Source organism: Podarcis raffonei, chromosome 8 (genome assembly GCF_027172205.1).
Source record: "Podarcis raffonei isolate rPodRaf1 chromosome 8, rPodRaf1.pri, whole genome shotgun sequence".
NCBI classification, from domain to species: domain Eukaryota; kingdom Metazoa; phylum Chordata; class Lepidosauria; order Squamata; family Lacertidae; genus Podarcis; species Podarcis raffonei.
The window spans coordinates 88,825,398-88,839,629 of NC_070609.1; the positions used below are offsets into that span (position 1 = coordinate 88,825,398).

At 46.7% G+C, this 14,232-nt stretch overlaps 1 protein-coding gene and 1 long non-coding RNA gene across 2 annotated transcripts; both read left to right on the plus strand.

Annotated features, from left to right (window-relative positions):
- Nucleotides 1-328: 328 nt before the first annotated feature.
- Nucleotides 329-13,566, plus strand: LOC128420363 (transmembrane protein 116-like). Its single transcript, XM_053401962.1, has 5 exons — nt 329-432; nt 4,851-4,977; nt 8,453-8,612; nt 9,056-9,129; nt 12,789-13,566. The coding sequence occupies exons 1-5, from the start codon at nt 329-331 to the stop codon at nt 12,996-12,998; spliced, it is 675 nt and encodes a 224-aa protein (XP_053257937.1). The 3' UTR covers nt 12,999-13,566.
- LOC128420058 (uncharacterized) lies at nt 11,827-12,627 on the plus strand. Its single transcript, XR_008331960.1, has 2 exons — nt 11,827-12,049; nt 12,415-12,627. It is a non-coding gene; the product is annotated as an uncharacterized LOC128420058 (long non-coding RNA).
- Nucleotides 13,567-14,232: the final 666 nt, after the last annotated feature.

Here is a 14,232-nt window from a genome sequence, read left to right on the forward strand (position 1 = left end):
ATGTCCAACAACATAGTCCTTTAAATAAGTTGGGCGCTTGGAAACTCTGCCAGACTGCCGGGGAGCAGTACCCAGGTCCGTTGGGCTGCCCGATTCTTGCTGAGGCTGTGGCGTGACCCTAGGTGGCGTTGAAACCAAGTCCCCTGGAACCGCTGCTGTGGGTGGAACCTCCACAAGTGGAGTTGGCGAAATGTCAGGCACGGCAGTGGTCTGAGTCTGTGGGAAGTCCGGCAGACCCTCTGAAGCGGCTTGGTTCGGCTCCACGCCCCCAGTTTGCAAGAGAGGTGTAGGTGGAGCCTCACCATCTGTAAGTGTCTGTTCCGGAGCCATGAGCGCAGCTGGGGGCACTGCAGTAGTGCCCAAGTCCCCAACCCTGCGCCTAAGCTGGTCTATGTGCCAGCGCCACAAACGTCCGTCTTCGAGCGCCACCTGGTACGAGCGAGGTCCAGTGACTCCCACTACTGTGGCTGGCACCCAAGGAATGTCCCCCACAAAGTTCCGGGCAAAGACCTGGTTTCCTGGAACAAATGACCGTGGCGCGTTGGCACCGCCTGGAGGTTTGGCCGCGGCAAAGTCCGGGGGCAGCCAAGCCGGTCGAGCGGAGACCTGAGGCGGCGGCCCATAAGCAGTTTGGCAGGACTCCGCCCTGGGGCCGCATGAGGGGTGATGTGTTGCACGAACAAGTATTCAGCAATCCGCTCGTGCCAGTCTCCCTGGTCCAGGCTTGCCAGTGCCTCTTTTGCCAAGCGCACCATTCTGGATGGTGCTGGATGGATGAAATGGTGCCGTTAGGGCATGGCAGATGCCCAGTCCCAAAAGGTATCGCTCAAAAGTGCCTGAGGTGAACTGCGGTCCGTTCTTGGAGACGAGGACATCGGGACACCCATGCGTTGCAAAAAGGCCTCGCAGCACCCGGATGACTGCCTCGGTAGGGGTGGAGGGCATCAGGGCCACCTTACAACTTTCTAAAACTATCCAATCACTGAACGTCACTTTCGATCCCGTATTTGCATAACTATCTACAGTATCACCCTGCTGGCCCAGGGTGAGAACTTCAGTACATAATGGTCCCCATCTTCAAAAGAGGGGGAAAGAAGACCCAGGTAACAACCAACAAGTGAGCAGCGACATCAATACCAGGAAATGTCCTAGAACAGATAATTCAACAGTCAGCCTGTGAGCATTTAGAAAAGGATGCTGTGATTACTAAGACCCAGCATGGGTTTCTCAAAAACTAAGTCACGCCAGACAAATCATATTTCTTCTTTTGATAGCGTTACAGGCTTGGTGCATCGGGGGAATACTGTGGACATAGTGTATCTTGATTTCAGTAAGGCTTTTGACAAAGCCCACCCATATTCTTATGAGGAAGATGGTAAAATGTGGGTTGAATTAGGTTAACAGTTATACATCTTTGACAAAATCTTAGTTTTAGGTTCTAACAGTTCTGTTTCCAATTTTGATTTTTCCACCTGGAAGCCGATTTTCTTATCCAAATTATATGCCTCCATTATCTGATAATAATGAAGCCAATCTCGCACTTTGTTTTTTTAGTTTCTCAAAACTCTGCAGTTTCAGTCTATCTCCTCCTTGTTCCAAAATTTCCCAATATTTCGGCCATTTGGCCTCCATATTGAGCTTTTTCTGAGCTTTCGCTTCCATTGGTGACAACCACCTTGGGGTTTTATTTTCCAATAAATCCGTATATCTAATCCAAACATTAAACAATGCTTTCCTGACAATATGGTTATTAAATGCTTTATGTGCTTTAACCTTGTCATACCACAAATATGCATGCCACCCAAAAACGTTGTTAAAACCTTCTAAATCCAAAATGTCTGTGTTCTCAAGAAGCAGCCAGTCTTTCAACCAGCAGAATGCTGCTGATTCATAATAAATAAATCCGTATATCTAATCCAAACATTAAACAATGCTTTCCTGACAATATGGTTATTAAATGCTTTATGTGCTTTAACCTTGTCATACCACAAATATGCATGCCACCCAAAAACGTTGTTAAAACCTTCTAAATCCAAAATGTCTGTGTTCTCAAGAAGCAGCCAGTCTTTCAACCAGCAGAATGCTGCTGATTCATAATAAACTTTAAAGTCTGGCAGGGCAAATCCACCCCTTTCCTTTACATCAGTTAATATCTTAAATTTTATTCTGGGCTCCTTGCTGTTGAAATGGAACACTCAGGATGAGACGGTTAAATCTGTTATGATTAAATGGGCACAAGATCTTGGACATAACATTATGTTTGCTGACTGGGAACAGTTGTGGACCACAGGTATGAAATTTACGGCATGTAATGCCTTAAGAGAGAATATTATGAAAATGATATACAGGTGGTACATGACCCCAGTCAAGCTTGCAAAAATTTATCATTTGCCCGACAATAAATGTTGGAAATGCAAAGAAAATGAAGGTACATTCTTTCACCTTTGGTGGACGTGCCCTAAGATCAAGGCTTTCTGGGAAATGATTTATAATGAATTGAAAAAGGTATTTAAATATACCTTCCTGGAGAAACCAGAGGCCTTTCTTCTGGGCATAGTCAGCCAATTGGTGTCAAAGAAGGATAGAACTTTTTTTATGTATGCTACAACAGCAGCAAGAATACTTATCGCAAAGTACTGGAAGACAGGATTTACCCACTCTGGAAGAATGGCAGATGAAGATGATTGACTACATGGGATTGGCAGAAATGACTGGCAGAATCCGTGACCAGGGAGAAGAGTCGGCGGAAGAAGATTGGAAGAAATTTAAGGACTATTTACAGAAATATTGTAAAATTAATGAATGTTAGAATGATGTCGGATAGAAACTAAGTGGTTTCCAGCTGTAATGTTTTGAGTGATATGGAAAAAAAGGTGCAGAAATAGGTTAAAAATTACTGTTAAGGATTTGCTGAACTAACAATTTGAATTGGAATACAAAAAAGGGAGGTATGAGGAGGTCGGGGAAATATGTTAATGAAAAATAAGTATTGTGAACTTTATGTGTTTTTAAACTTTTTTGTATTTTTGTATTTTTTGTTATTTTTTCTGTGGTTTAACCCACAGCGCCACCTGCGTCCCTATGGAATTGAATATGTATTAATTGTTAGAGGCCAGGAGGGTTATCACAAGAAAATAGAAGTATTTAGAGGGATTAACTAAGGATTTATGGTATAGCTAAATCTGGTCTGCAGTTACTGCTGAAAAAAATAACTAAAAAATCAAGGTACAGTAGAGAGCAAACAAAAAAAGCTTCATTTTCAAATACGTTGCAAATTTTAATTTTGTATATTAATGATTACAAGGTCCAAATGACTCTTAGGAATCATAGAATCATAGAATGGGATCCTGAGGGTCATTTAGTCCAACCCCCTACAATGCAGGAATCTCGGCTAAAGCATCCATGACAGATGGCCATCCAACCTCTGTTTAAAAACCTCCAAGGAAGGAGAGTCCACAACCTCTTGAGGAAGACCATTCCACCAGCTCTTACAGCTTTAAGTGAAAATTTCACTTATATTTATAAACAAAACATCTCTCTTTACATATCTTATTACCACCCCCACAACAACAATCATATATTTTCCCCGCAGAATGTGCATGAAACAACCAAATTTGAATTTTGTGCGTATGTTTAATTTTAGTTTTCATTCAATTTTGTTGTTCTTCTGTTCTTGTGTGTCTATAAATAAATAAATAAATAAATAAATAAATCAATAAATAAATGTTTAAATAAATAAAAAGAAAAATACATTTCTTAACAGAAGGGGGAAAAAGCCTGGCTGCAAAGAAAAGTTTCCAGTAAACATTTGAGAATTAGTATAAAAGGTGAATGTTTGAATCTCTCTTGGCAGAGTCTTACGCAGGAGCTGGCTAATGACACTAAAGGCTCGCTTCTGTGTCGATCTCAGATGAGCCTCGCCAACTACGACGTTCCTGCAAGTGATCTCAGTGATCAAGCTGGGATATAAGTGTTCAGTTGGACCCTGAGATGCCCTGGACCTGTGTCATTCAGGGCTTTGTAAAATAATACAAGGAGCTTGAACCTGGCCCAGTTTGAGATGTCAGCCAGGGGCCCCATCAGCACTCTGGCCACCAGCGGAAGCTTCCAAGGGCAGCCCGACATTGAGCGTGTTGCAGTAATCCAGTCTCGAGGTTATCCACTCATGGGCTACAGCGACCAGGCTACTTGGGGTGCCTCCTTTTGACAATGATTGGCCCTGCCTGTGTGAGCCTCTACAGCCTGTCCCACTGGACTGTGAGTCCATATTGTGCTTTGTCAGGGACTAGGGTCCCCTTCTAATAATAAATAATAATAATAATAATAACTTTTATTTATACCCCACCCTCCCCAGCCAATACCGGACTCAGGGCGGCTAACACCAGGTATAAAAACAATTAATTAAAATACAACTTAAAAACAAGATTAAAATACAACATTAAAATGCAGCCTCATTTCAGTAGAAACTCAAATCAGAAACATTTTGGGGATGAAAACGTCAAATCTTCACCAAGGCCAACTATCCAGACTGGTCCTACGTGGGCCAGAAAAAAGCCAGGGAAGTCCCCAAATAGGAGTTCCCTCACAGAAGGAGAAAAGAAAAGAAAGAGGGGGAGGGAATCAAGTTGATTCCAAGTCAAAGGCCAGGCAGAACAACTCTGTCTTACAGGCCCTGCAGAAAGAAATCACATCCTTCAGGGCCCTGGTCTCATGAGGCAGAGCGTTCCACCAGGCCGGAGCCACTGTTGAAAAGGCCCTGGCTCTGGTTGAGGCTAATCTGACTTCCTTAGGGCCCAGGACCTCTAGGGTGTTGCTATTTATGGAGCTTCTATCTCCTTTCTGTCTGGCAGGTGCCTCTTGATGCACACGGAAGTCAAGTTCATCACCGGTCCCCATCAACATCCGTGCAGTGTGATGTTCTCTTACGGCATCGGAGTGTTTTTCATCTCATTCCTGGCCAGCTTCATTGCTATCCTGGTAAGAGACATAGGTGCTGATTGCAAAAAAGTTGGCCTCAGGAAAAGCAGAGCTGGGCTCCAGGTGATCTGGAATTTCAGGTGTGGGCAGGGAGGTATTCTAGAAGCCAGGGTGGGGTCTAAAACAGGAGGGATTCAGTTACAGATAGGTAGCTGTGTTGGTCTGCCGTAGTCGAAACAAAATAAAAAAATTTCTTCCAGTAACACCTTAGGAACAGTTGGTTTGTTATTGGTATGAGCTTTCATGTGCATGCACACTTCTTTAGATAAGGTATCTGAAGAAGTGTGCATGCACACGAAAGCTCATACCTTATGGTGCTGGAGGAGACTCTTGAGAGTCCCATGGACTGCAAGAAGATCAAACCTCTCCATTCTTAAGGAAATCAGCCCTGAGTGCTCACTGGAAGGACAGATCGTGAAGCTGAGGCTCCAATACTTTGGCCACCTCATGAGAAGAGAAGACTCCCTGGAAAAGACCCTGATGTTGGGAAAGATGGAGGACACAAGGAGAAGGGGACGACAGAGGACGAGATGGTTGGACAGTGTTCTCGAAGCTACCAGCATAAGTTTGACCAAACTGCGGGAGGCAGTGGAAGACAGAAGTGCCTGGCGTGCTCTGGTCCAGGGGGTTACGAAGAGTCGTACACAACTAAACGACTAAACAACAACAACGTGCTACTGGAAGAATTTTTTTTATTTTATTTCGAGGAGGGATTCAGGTTCTGGAACAGCAAGAAGGGCCAGAGATAGGGGCATAGAATCAAAACTAGGCAGAGATCAAGACCCAAAGCAGTACCCATGGGAAAGACTCAGGCACGAGACACGTTGGCTGGACTGGAGAGTCAAGCCTTGAGGCCCTTAGGATCAGCTGGCAGAACATGGGAAGCTGCCTTGTACAGATCATTGGCCCATCTGGATCAATATTTCCTACACTGACTGGCAGCAGCTCTCTGGGGTTTTGGACTGGGTTCTCGCCCAAGCCCTGCCTGGAGATGCTGTCGGGGACTGAACCTGGGACCTTTTGCATGAAGTTTTACTGAAGTTCTCACCCTGGGCCAGCAGGGGGATACTGTAGATAGTTATGCAAATAAGGGATCGAAAATGACGCTCAGTGATTCAGCTCAGTGATTCAGCTTAGAGGGTGGCCGCATCTGGCTGTGCTCTGATGTCCATCGACCCCACCTTCGTCGCCAGTGTTAAGTCATGGGTGAACATATCAGACGACACAGCGATTCTTCAAACAGCTCTTGTTTATTCACAGGCCAGAACAGAACTGAACTGAAGGGTTCAGTCGGCCTGCTTATATAGAGCTCCAGTACAACGTAACTGTAAATTTTCTAAAACTATCCAGTATCACTGAGCTACAGATTGGTGTTGCAACCCAGAGGGACCGTAGGGCCTATTCCACCAGGCTTAAAATGGAAAGGGGGAGCAGGCAGCGCAGGTGGTGAGACTTCGGGAAACCCTAGTTTGGGACAACACTCCCCACAAACTCCCCACAGTAGAATCATGGAATCATAGATCTTTTTTTCCTGGGATGACATCACTCTCTGTAATCCTGGCAGCCTCCCTCTCCCAGCTCTGCTGTTGCTTTTTGCAAACTAACACACAGCTGGAGTCTATCCCCTTTCTTGCCTGAAACTGAATGTCCCGCCTTTTCTGCCATCGCCTGTTTTTGTTCTTCAATGGCACCTCTCTCCGCCAATCTCCTGAGGAAGCTGGCTTGACTTATTTTTTAGGCCTTGCCAAATAATTTGACCGAACCCCTCATTTACTAATTTCAGAAACTGTGGGGAGAACCGGGCACCCAGGAATTTTAGGAGACCCTTGCTCCCTGCAAACCCATAACTATACAGTTTATGCTTACCCAACAATTTCATAATGTGAAGGGAGTCCTCTGTTTTCATTTTTAGCTGTGTACATAATAAAGCTGTCCCTGTCTATTGCAAAAGAGTCTTTGTGCTTTAAACCATATGTGAATTTTATTCTGTTAGTCAATTTTTCCACAAGTGCTGCTTAACATACTGCATTGTACCAGTTTGTCAAAGAAGCAGCCCCCCCCCCCCAGATTCTTCCAGCATTTCATTATTACGAGCCTGGCCACCAGGGGTTTGAACTGTAACTTAGTGCTACCTCGTGCAGAAAGGCTGAGCAGAGCCAGCTCTGGATATTTAGACGTGTTTGGTTCAGTATTTGCTTTTATTTCAACAAATTCTTCCTGGAACTGAGCCACTTTCCCACATGCCCACCACATGCTGATGAGACCCCAACGTTCTCTAGCATTTTGAAGACTAGGAAGAGCCAATGTTGGATGGGCGTATCGGTGTGAGATACCATTTTTGCAATACAATGCAATTGCATCTTATGGGCAATTGACTTCCACAATTTCAACCCTGCAAATTGAAACCTTGCAAATTAATTGCATGCAAGGTGGAGAGCGTAAAAAGCTCATTTTGTGCTGTGTTTTCCTGATGTGGAAAGAGCTTTTAAGCACCCCACGTTGTCTACTGGGCTCTCATGAGATTTCACGGGAACTTAAATGGCCCTATGAGATCTCGTGAGGGCATCTCAGAGCTTGTGTGCTGAATGAGACGTGCCCATTAAGGAAAGCAAAGTGCTTAAAAGCTCTCTGCCTTGCTTGGAGGGTAAGGTCTGCTCTCGTGCTGGCTCAGGAAAGTAAGGAGGGTCACAGGAGGGCGGATCCAGTATATGTGGTTTTGCATATATGGGGCTGTTCAATATCTGGTTTTCAACATCGCAATATATCACCAGCTAAACATAGCAATATACCGATATATCACGTAGTCTGAAATAAGGCTGGAGCTATGTAGAGGCATTGGCTGGCTTCACGTCATGTTTTGCGATATGTTGCCAGGTCTAAAACTATGACGCCGATATCACAGTATAGACTTCAAACCAGTTTTGGATGCTGTATCAATATATCGCCCAGCCCTAAATGTAACTCACATGCCAGATGCGATTTTGCTGTATTTTTAGTGCTACCTGTTTCATCTACTTCATTGCTATTATAAGAGAAGGTTGTGCTGAATTTTATTTTATTTACACATTGAGTGTATTGCTCATGTTAGTGAGATTTCTAGCAACACCTTCCTCTGAGGAAGTCAGGGTGTATTTAATCCTGGGCTTCATTGCTGCCTGAGGCTTAGAGCCCAAGCCCTCCTCATTAAACGCGATCAGGAGGAACTACAGTGGAACCTCGGGTTGCGGACGTAATTCGTGATGGAGGCACGTCCGCAACCCGCATCATTCACATCCTGAAGCACCACGTCTGCACAGGCGCAATTTGGCGCTTCTGTGCATGCGCAATTCAGCGTTTCTGCACATGTGCGAGCGGCGAAACCCAGAAGTAACCTGTTCCGGTACTTCCGGGTTTCCCGCAGTCCGTAACCCGAAAACATGTAACCTGAAGCATCCGTAACATGAGCTATGACTGTAGTAGATTCTGATAACTGGTTTTGGTTTTTCTGCAGGTTTTGCTTCTCCAAGCCAGAGCGCTGTACAAGAGGTTTCTGAATTCAACCGGCTACGTGGGCGATCAGGAGTGGGCGATGATTAAGATGGTAGAGCAAAGAGTGTTTTTGTACCCCATGATATTTTTTTGCTGCTGGGGTCCAGGTAAGGAAAGCTGGGGAATGCCCTGCCTTTGACAGTCTGCCTTGTTACGTGTCTAGAAAGTCCATGAGAGTTACCCCCGGATAAGTAGATATAGATATATCTGTGGCTTGCCCTCTCAGATAAGTTAATTTAAAGGAAATAAATAAAACAATGTTCCTTCTTACCTTTTCTCCCGATAACCCACAAAAAAAGCATTCTGGAAAATTAGGGGCAGGTGATGATGGGAATTGTAGTCTGAAAACATCTGGAGTGCTGAGGTTGAGGAAGCCTGCTTTAAAGTTTTGAAGTTTTGGGATTTCTTTGAGAGGATGCAGGTTTAATAAGTAAAACAAATAATTGGCTGGGGAAATAAAAACACCTAGCTGTGCCTTACTGAAGTCACTTTGGGGCGACAGCGATGTGATATTATTGGTGACTGAGTCCTCCCCTTTTGATTTTTCCAGCCTTTATCCTTGGAATCTTCAGACTGACATCTTTGGAGCACACCAGGCCGTACATGGGATTTTGTGTTTTAGAGGTAAGCATTGTGTTAATCTTTGAAGCCCTGAACAACTTAGGTCCCGGGTAACTCAGAGATCGCCTGAACCCTCGATCACCTGCAGGAGAGTCTTTGCTTGTGCCCCGAGTTTATGATGCAAATTTGACAACAACAAGAAGCAGAGACTTTAGTGTTGTTGGCCCAGTCCTGTGGAACTCTGCGCCACTAGAGATTTAGCAGGCGCCTTTTTGTGCCAGGTTTTCAATGCCCGCTGAAATTTTTTTCTTTTCCATCAGGCTTATGCAGGCAATTAAGAATGCATTCCCCGCCCCCACAACAGTTACCCGATTTCTGATTTTAACATTTTTATATGGTTTTCATTGCATGGTTTTATGTGCAGTTGTTGTTTATTTTTAAATTGAATACGGTTCTGAGAAATACAAATTCAAATGCGAGCAGCCCTGTTACCTTGCTGAAAACAAGCAGGTCTGGGCCTTGTCAATGCCTGAGCAAGTGATTGTGGGAATGTTCAGGGTGGCAGGAGAGGATATATTGTTTATTAATATCCTTCCTAACTTGCGCTAGCAATTTCCTTTCCTTAGCAGAGTTTACATTCCTCTTCTCATGCACAGCAAATAACTGGTTGCAGTCTCGTGTGAGCCTCTCACTATTATACAATTCAACCTGTCTCAGATTGAATTGTACGTTCCTGGTAAATTCCCTTGAATCCTTCTTAAAAAGAATAAAGATGCCACAATCTTATTCAAAGATGATAAAAACAAGTTTACTCACATCAGTTCCCAGTTGGATCCCTGAAGGCAAACTTAGTTACCAATATGTACATGTGGATCTACCCCATATGGGGGAATAATCCCAGTGCTGCTGCTAGCTGAGAGCTAGCAGAGCAGTCCTAGCTAGAAGCTGGTCAAACGATGAAGGAAGTCAAAGAGAAAGAGGGGAGCTGTGTGACTTGTCCTTTTGTTACCTGGACAGGTAAGGTCACGCCCACCTTCTATCACATGCAAAAGGAAGGATGCTCCAGCCAGGAGGAACAGGAAGTTTTGACTGGCTGGACCAAACATTCCCTCGCATGTCTTCTCTAGCGTTACAAGGAATGTTGTACTTGACTGCCTCTCATGGATTACATCCCACAGTGATTGCGTGGGAGCCACATTTGGATCCCTCTGGGCTCCATGACGGAAGCTGTCAATGCAAGGAAAATAAATAAAAATAAAACAAACAATGTGAGCCTCAGGTCAACCCCTGACGGCACCACTGATATGACCAGCGCTGTGGACAATGGGACCTATGGGCTAGCCCTGCACGGTGGGCCCCTTGCCCCGACTGCAGCTGGGGTAATAAAGCCACATTAAAATGAATCCTAAAAACTAATAACAAACTCATTCTCCACCTGCCAATTGCACCGTCCACCTTCCAAGAGAGAGGAAAGCATCACTCAAAGTTTGCAGAAGTTCAGAAAATATGTTGGAGTAAAGGTAAAGGGACCTCTGACCATTAGGTCCAGCCATGACCGACTCTGGGGTTGCGGTGCTCATCTCGCTTTATTGGCCAAAGGAGCTGGCGTACAGCTTCTGGGTCATGTGGCCAGCATGACTAAGCTGCTTCTGGCGAACCACAGCAGCACACGGAAACGCCATTTACCTTTCCACGGAGCGGTACCTATTTATCTGCTTACACTTTGAAGTGCTTTTGAACTGCTAGGTTGGCAGGAGCAGGGACCGAGCAATGGGAGCTCACCCCGTTGCGGGGATTCGAACAGCCAACCTTCTGATCGGCAAGTCCCAGGCTCTGTGGTTTAACCCACAGCGCCACCTGTGTCCCGTTATGTTGGGGTAGGGGAATGCTAAAACAGCCCAGGGAAGACAGGAACAGGTTTTCCTGTCATCTCCAGCTGGGTGAGAGTGCCTTTTTCAAAAATGATTTTTTATGAAGACAACTCTGCATACAGCTTGTTCGCTTCAGCCCTGTGTGAGCTGGCTACAACTTATTGCCTAGGCTTGTAGGGTCCTGCCCGCCTCTGCTCCCCCCTCTTTTCATCTTCAGGGCTCAGTGGTGGGAGGGAGGGCAGAGATAATCACCAGCACCCCCTCCGTCCCCCAGGTCTCAAGTTTGGGCCCTGAAATCTATGGGGACGGGGGTGCTCCTAACCTGGCAAGTCTACTGAGCATGTTCAGGAGCTACACAATGCTGATCGACTTTTGCTTTTGGGCAGGTGGGTTTTTTTTTTAATAGAAAAAACAGGATGGAGAAGGAAATGGAACTGTCATGCTTAACTAGGCCTTTTCCAGGAGGCGAGCAAAAGGGGCTGCAGTGTGTTGAACCCCGCTGCAACATTTTGTTGCAGGTTCTACTCGTCTTTCAAAATGGCACTGGATGCTCCTTCTGAAAAGCAAATGGGGATTTTTTTTGGGGGGTGGAGGTGGCTGCTCTTTGGGGCCACTCAGTTTATGGGATTTCTACCCCAGTATCTTCTCAGATGACAATCTACACTGTCCCCCCTCCCTGTGTTGCCATTTTATTCTAACGCCAACCCTGTGAGGTATGTCAGGCTGAGAGGATGAGCAACAGGTCCATGACAACCCAAGGAGAGTCGGGGGCACTATTCATGTTATTTCATGTCAAAGATTTCTATTGGGGAGGGGCAGCGGTAGAGCACCTTGTTTCGAATGCGGAAGGTACGAAAAGGGGGGGAAAGCTGAGGCGAACAATTTCAGAGGAGGCCTTTTTGTCTGTTTAAAGATGTGGATAAGGAGACGGAATACATTTAAGGGAGGAAAACAGGGTGATAGCCGAAGAAAAGCACAGTAAACAGCAGCAACAGTGAGGATAGGAGACTCCAGAGAGGCTGGAAACGGACTAGGCCTCAACATGAAAGCAAAGTACCGTATTTTTCACTCTATAGGACGCACTTTTCCCCCTCCAAAAATTAAGGGGACATGTGTGTGCGTCCTATGGAGCGAATGCAGGCTCCTTGGCTTCAGCGATAGCAACGCGAAGCCTCCGAAGCGCAGAGGGAGCACTCCCTCCGCGCTCTGGAGGCTTCGTGTTGCTTTCGCTGAAGCCTGGAGAGCGAGAGGGGTCGATCAGCGAAAGGAACCTGAAGCCTTTGGAGTGCAGCGGGACCTCACGATGCACTCCAAAGGCTTCGGGTTCCTTTTGCTGAAGCCGGGAGAGCAAGACTCTCCTGGCTTCAGCCGAGAGGGAGAGCTGCGCAGCGCCCCTTCAGCCAAGCGGGAGGAGAAATGGAAGGGGCTCCATTTATCCTGCCGCTTCGCTGTAGGGGCGCTGAGCAGAGAGGGGGAGAATATTTTTTTTCCTGTTCTCCCCCTCCTATGGTCCAGTGCGTCCTATGGCCCGGTGTGTCCTATAAAGCGAAAAATACGGTATTTCATGGAGTTGGACCAGTGGCTTTCAGGCAAGGGTCCCTCCCAGACCTACCTGGAGGTGTCAGGGATTGAACCCAAGACCTTCAGCATGCAGATCAAGGGGTTTAGTGCTGCGTTGTGTTCCTTCCCCCCTTAAAGAGTAAATTAAGGTGGTAGTCCTCATGGTCTTGAGGGGGTGGGAAAGAGCTGATTGAAATGGCACCACCGTATTCTGCTGCTTCAACTGGAATTTTGCTGCTCTCCAGTTCTGCTGCAGCCACTGACCCGCCCGTCTCCCCATCTCTCTCCTAGGCCCTGACAGCGTCATCCCAGGGCCTCCTGAACTGCGCTGTTTACTGCTGGACCCAGCATACGTTCCGCTGCATGAAGCGCAGGGCCTGCCAAGACGGCGAGACCCAGACGCCGCTCCTGCGGTCCCAGAAGAGGTTCTACGAAAGCACGCTGCCCGCTGCTGGACGCCAGGTGGAGGCCAAGTCCGCTGCGGGCTCCACGGCGCTGTGAGCAAGGGAGCTTTTGGAGTCCCTCTGGCTGAGCACCCGAAACTCTCTCCTCCCACTCCTTTGGCACCCTCCTCACTGCCACGTATTGCCAGAGGGGAAGGTGGGCAGCCCAGCCACCTTGGCCCACCAGGCTCCCCACCTGATCCCACCCATGCCCTGCCAAGGTAAAGAGACCTTATCCAGTCCAGCGCCCTGTAACCTATCAGGTGGGAGGGAACGGCCAATAACTTTGGCATTCAAAAAAGGACTGGTCTACACAAGGAGCAAGACTGCGATGGGCCAGCGGCGGCAGCAACGGCAACCTCTCCCCAATGAGCCTTTTGGTGGAGCAGGAAAACTGAGGCTTCGTCATGGGACCTGGATGGTGTGTTTGACAACCCTTACTTATATGGGCGAGGGGGAGCCTCTTTTAATTCTGCAGCCGTTCCTGTACAGGAGATTATTCCAGGACTGTGTTGGAATCTGGATGTGTGTGATAATAGGCTGCTGTGGGGCCGACCTTTTCTTCCTCAGAGCTGCTTGTTTTTGTCGTTTTCCACTCAACAGTAAAGACAAAAGGGAACATGTGGCATTTATTGTCTTGGATATTATTATTATTATTATTATTACTACTACTACTACTGTTAACATTTATATGAGCCAGTGTGGTGTAGTGCTTAAGAGCGGTGGACTCGTAATCTGGTGAACCGGGTTCGATTCCCCGCTCCTCCACATGCAGCTGCTGGGTGACCTTGGGCCAGTCACACTTCTCTGAAGTCTCTCAGCCCCACTCACCTCACAGAGTGTTTGTTGTGGGGGAGGAAGGGAAAGGAGATTGTTAGCTGCTTTGAGACTCCTTAAGGTAGTGATAAAGCGGGATATCAAATCCAAACTACCCTTCTTCTTCTTCTTCTTGTATCTCATCTTTCCTCCCAGGAGCTCAAGCTGGCTTACCTCCTACTCCTCCCCACTTTATCCTTACGACAACCCTGTGAGGTAGGTTAGGCAAAGCTACTGTGACTGGCACAAGAGCCACCCCGTGAGCTTCGTGTCTGAGTGGGGATTCGAACCCAAGTCTCTCCCAGACCTAGTCCAGCTCTCTAACTACTGCGCTATCACTGACTCATACACACACCACACCATCGTGTGTGGTGTGTGTGTACGCTTGTACACACGGAGGGGGCCCTTTGAATACATTGCGAGTTGTGCACATCTCTGCATGCTTACTTGGAAGCAAGTGCCACCCCTGCAATGGG

Excerpts from the sequence above, each read along its gene's own strand:
- LOC128420363 (XM_053401962.1), top strand. The coding sequence starts at position 329 with ATGAGCGCAGCTGGGGGCACTGCAGTAGTGCCCAAGTCCCCAACCCTG. Across the intron at positions 433-4,850 it reads CCGTCTTCGAGCGCCACCTG|GTGCCTCTTGATGCACACGG; the intron begins GTACGAGCGAGG and ends TCTGTCTGGCAG. Across the intron at positions 4,978-8,452 it reads CCAGCTTCATTGCTATCCTG|TTGGTTTTTCTGCAGGTTTT; the intron begins GTAAGAGACATA and ends TGATAACTGGTT.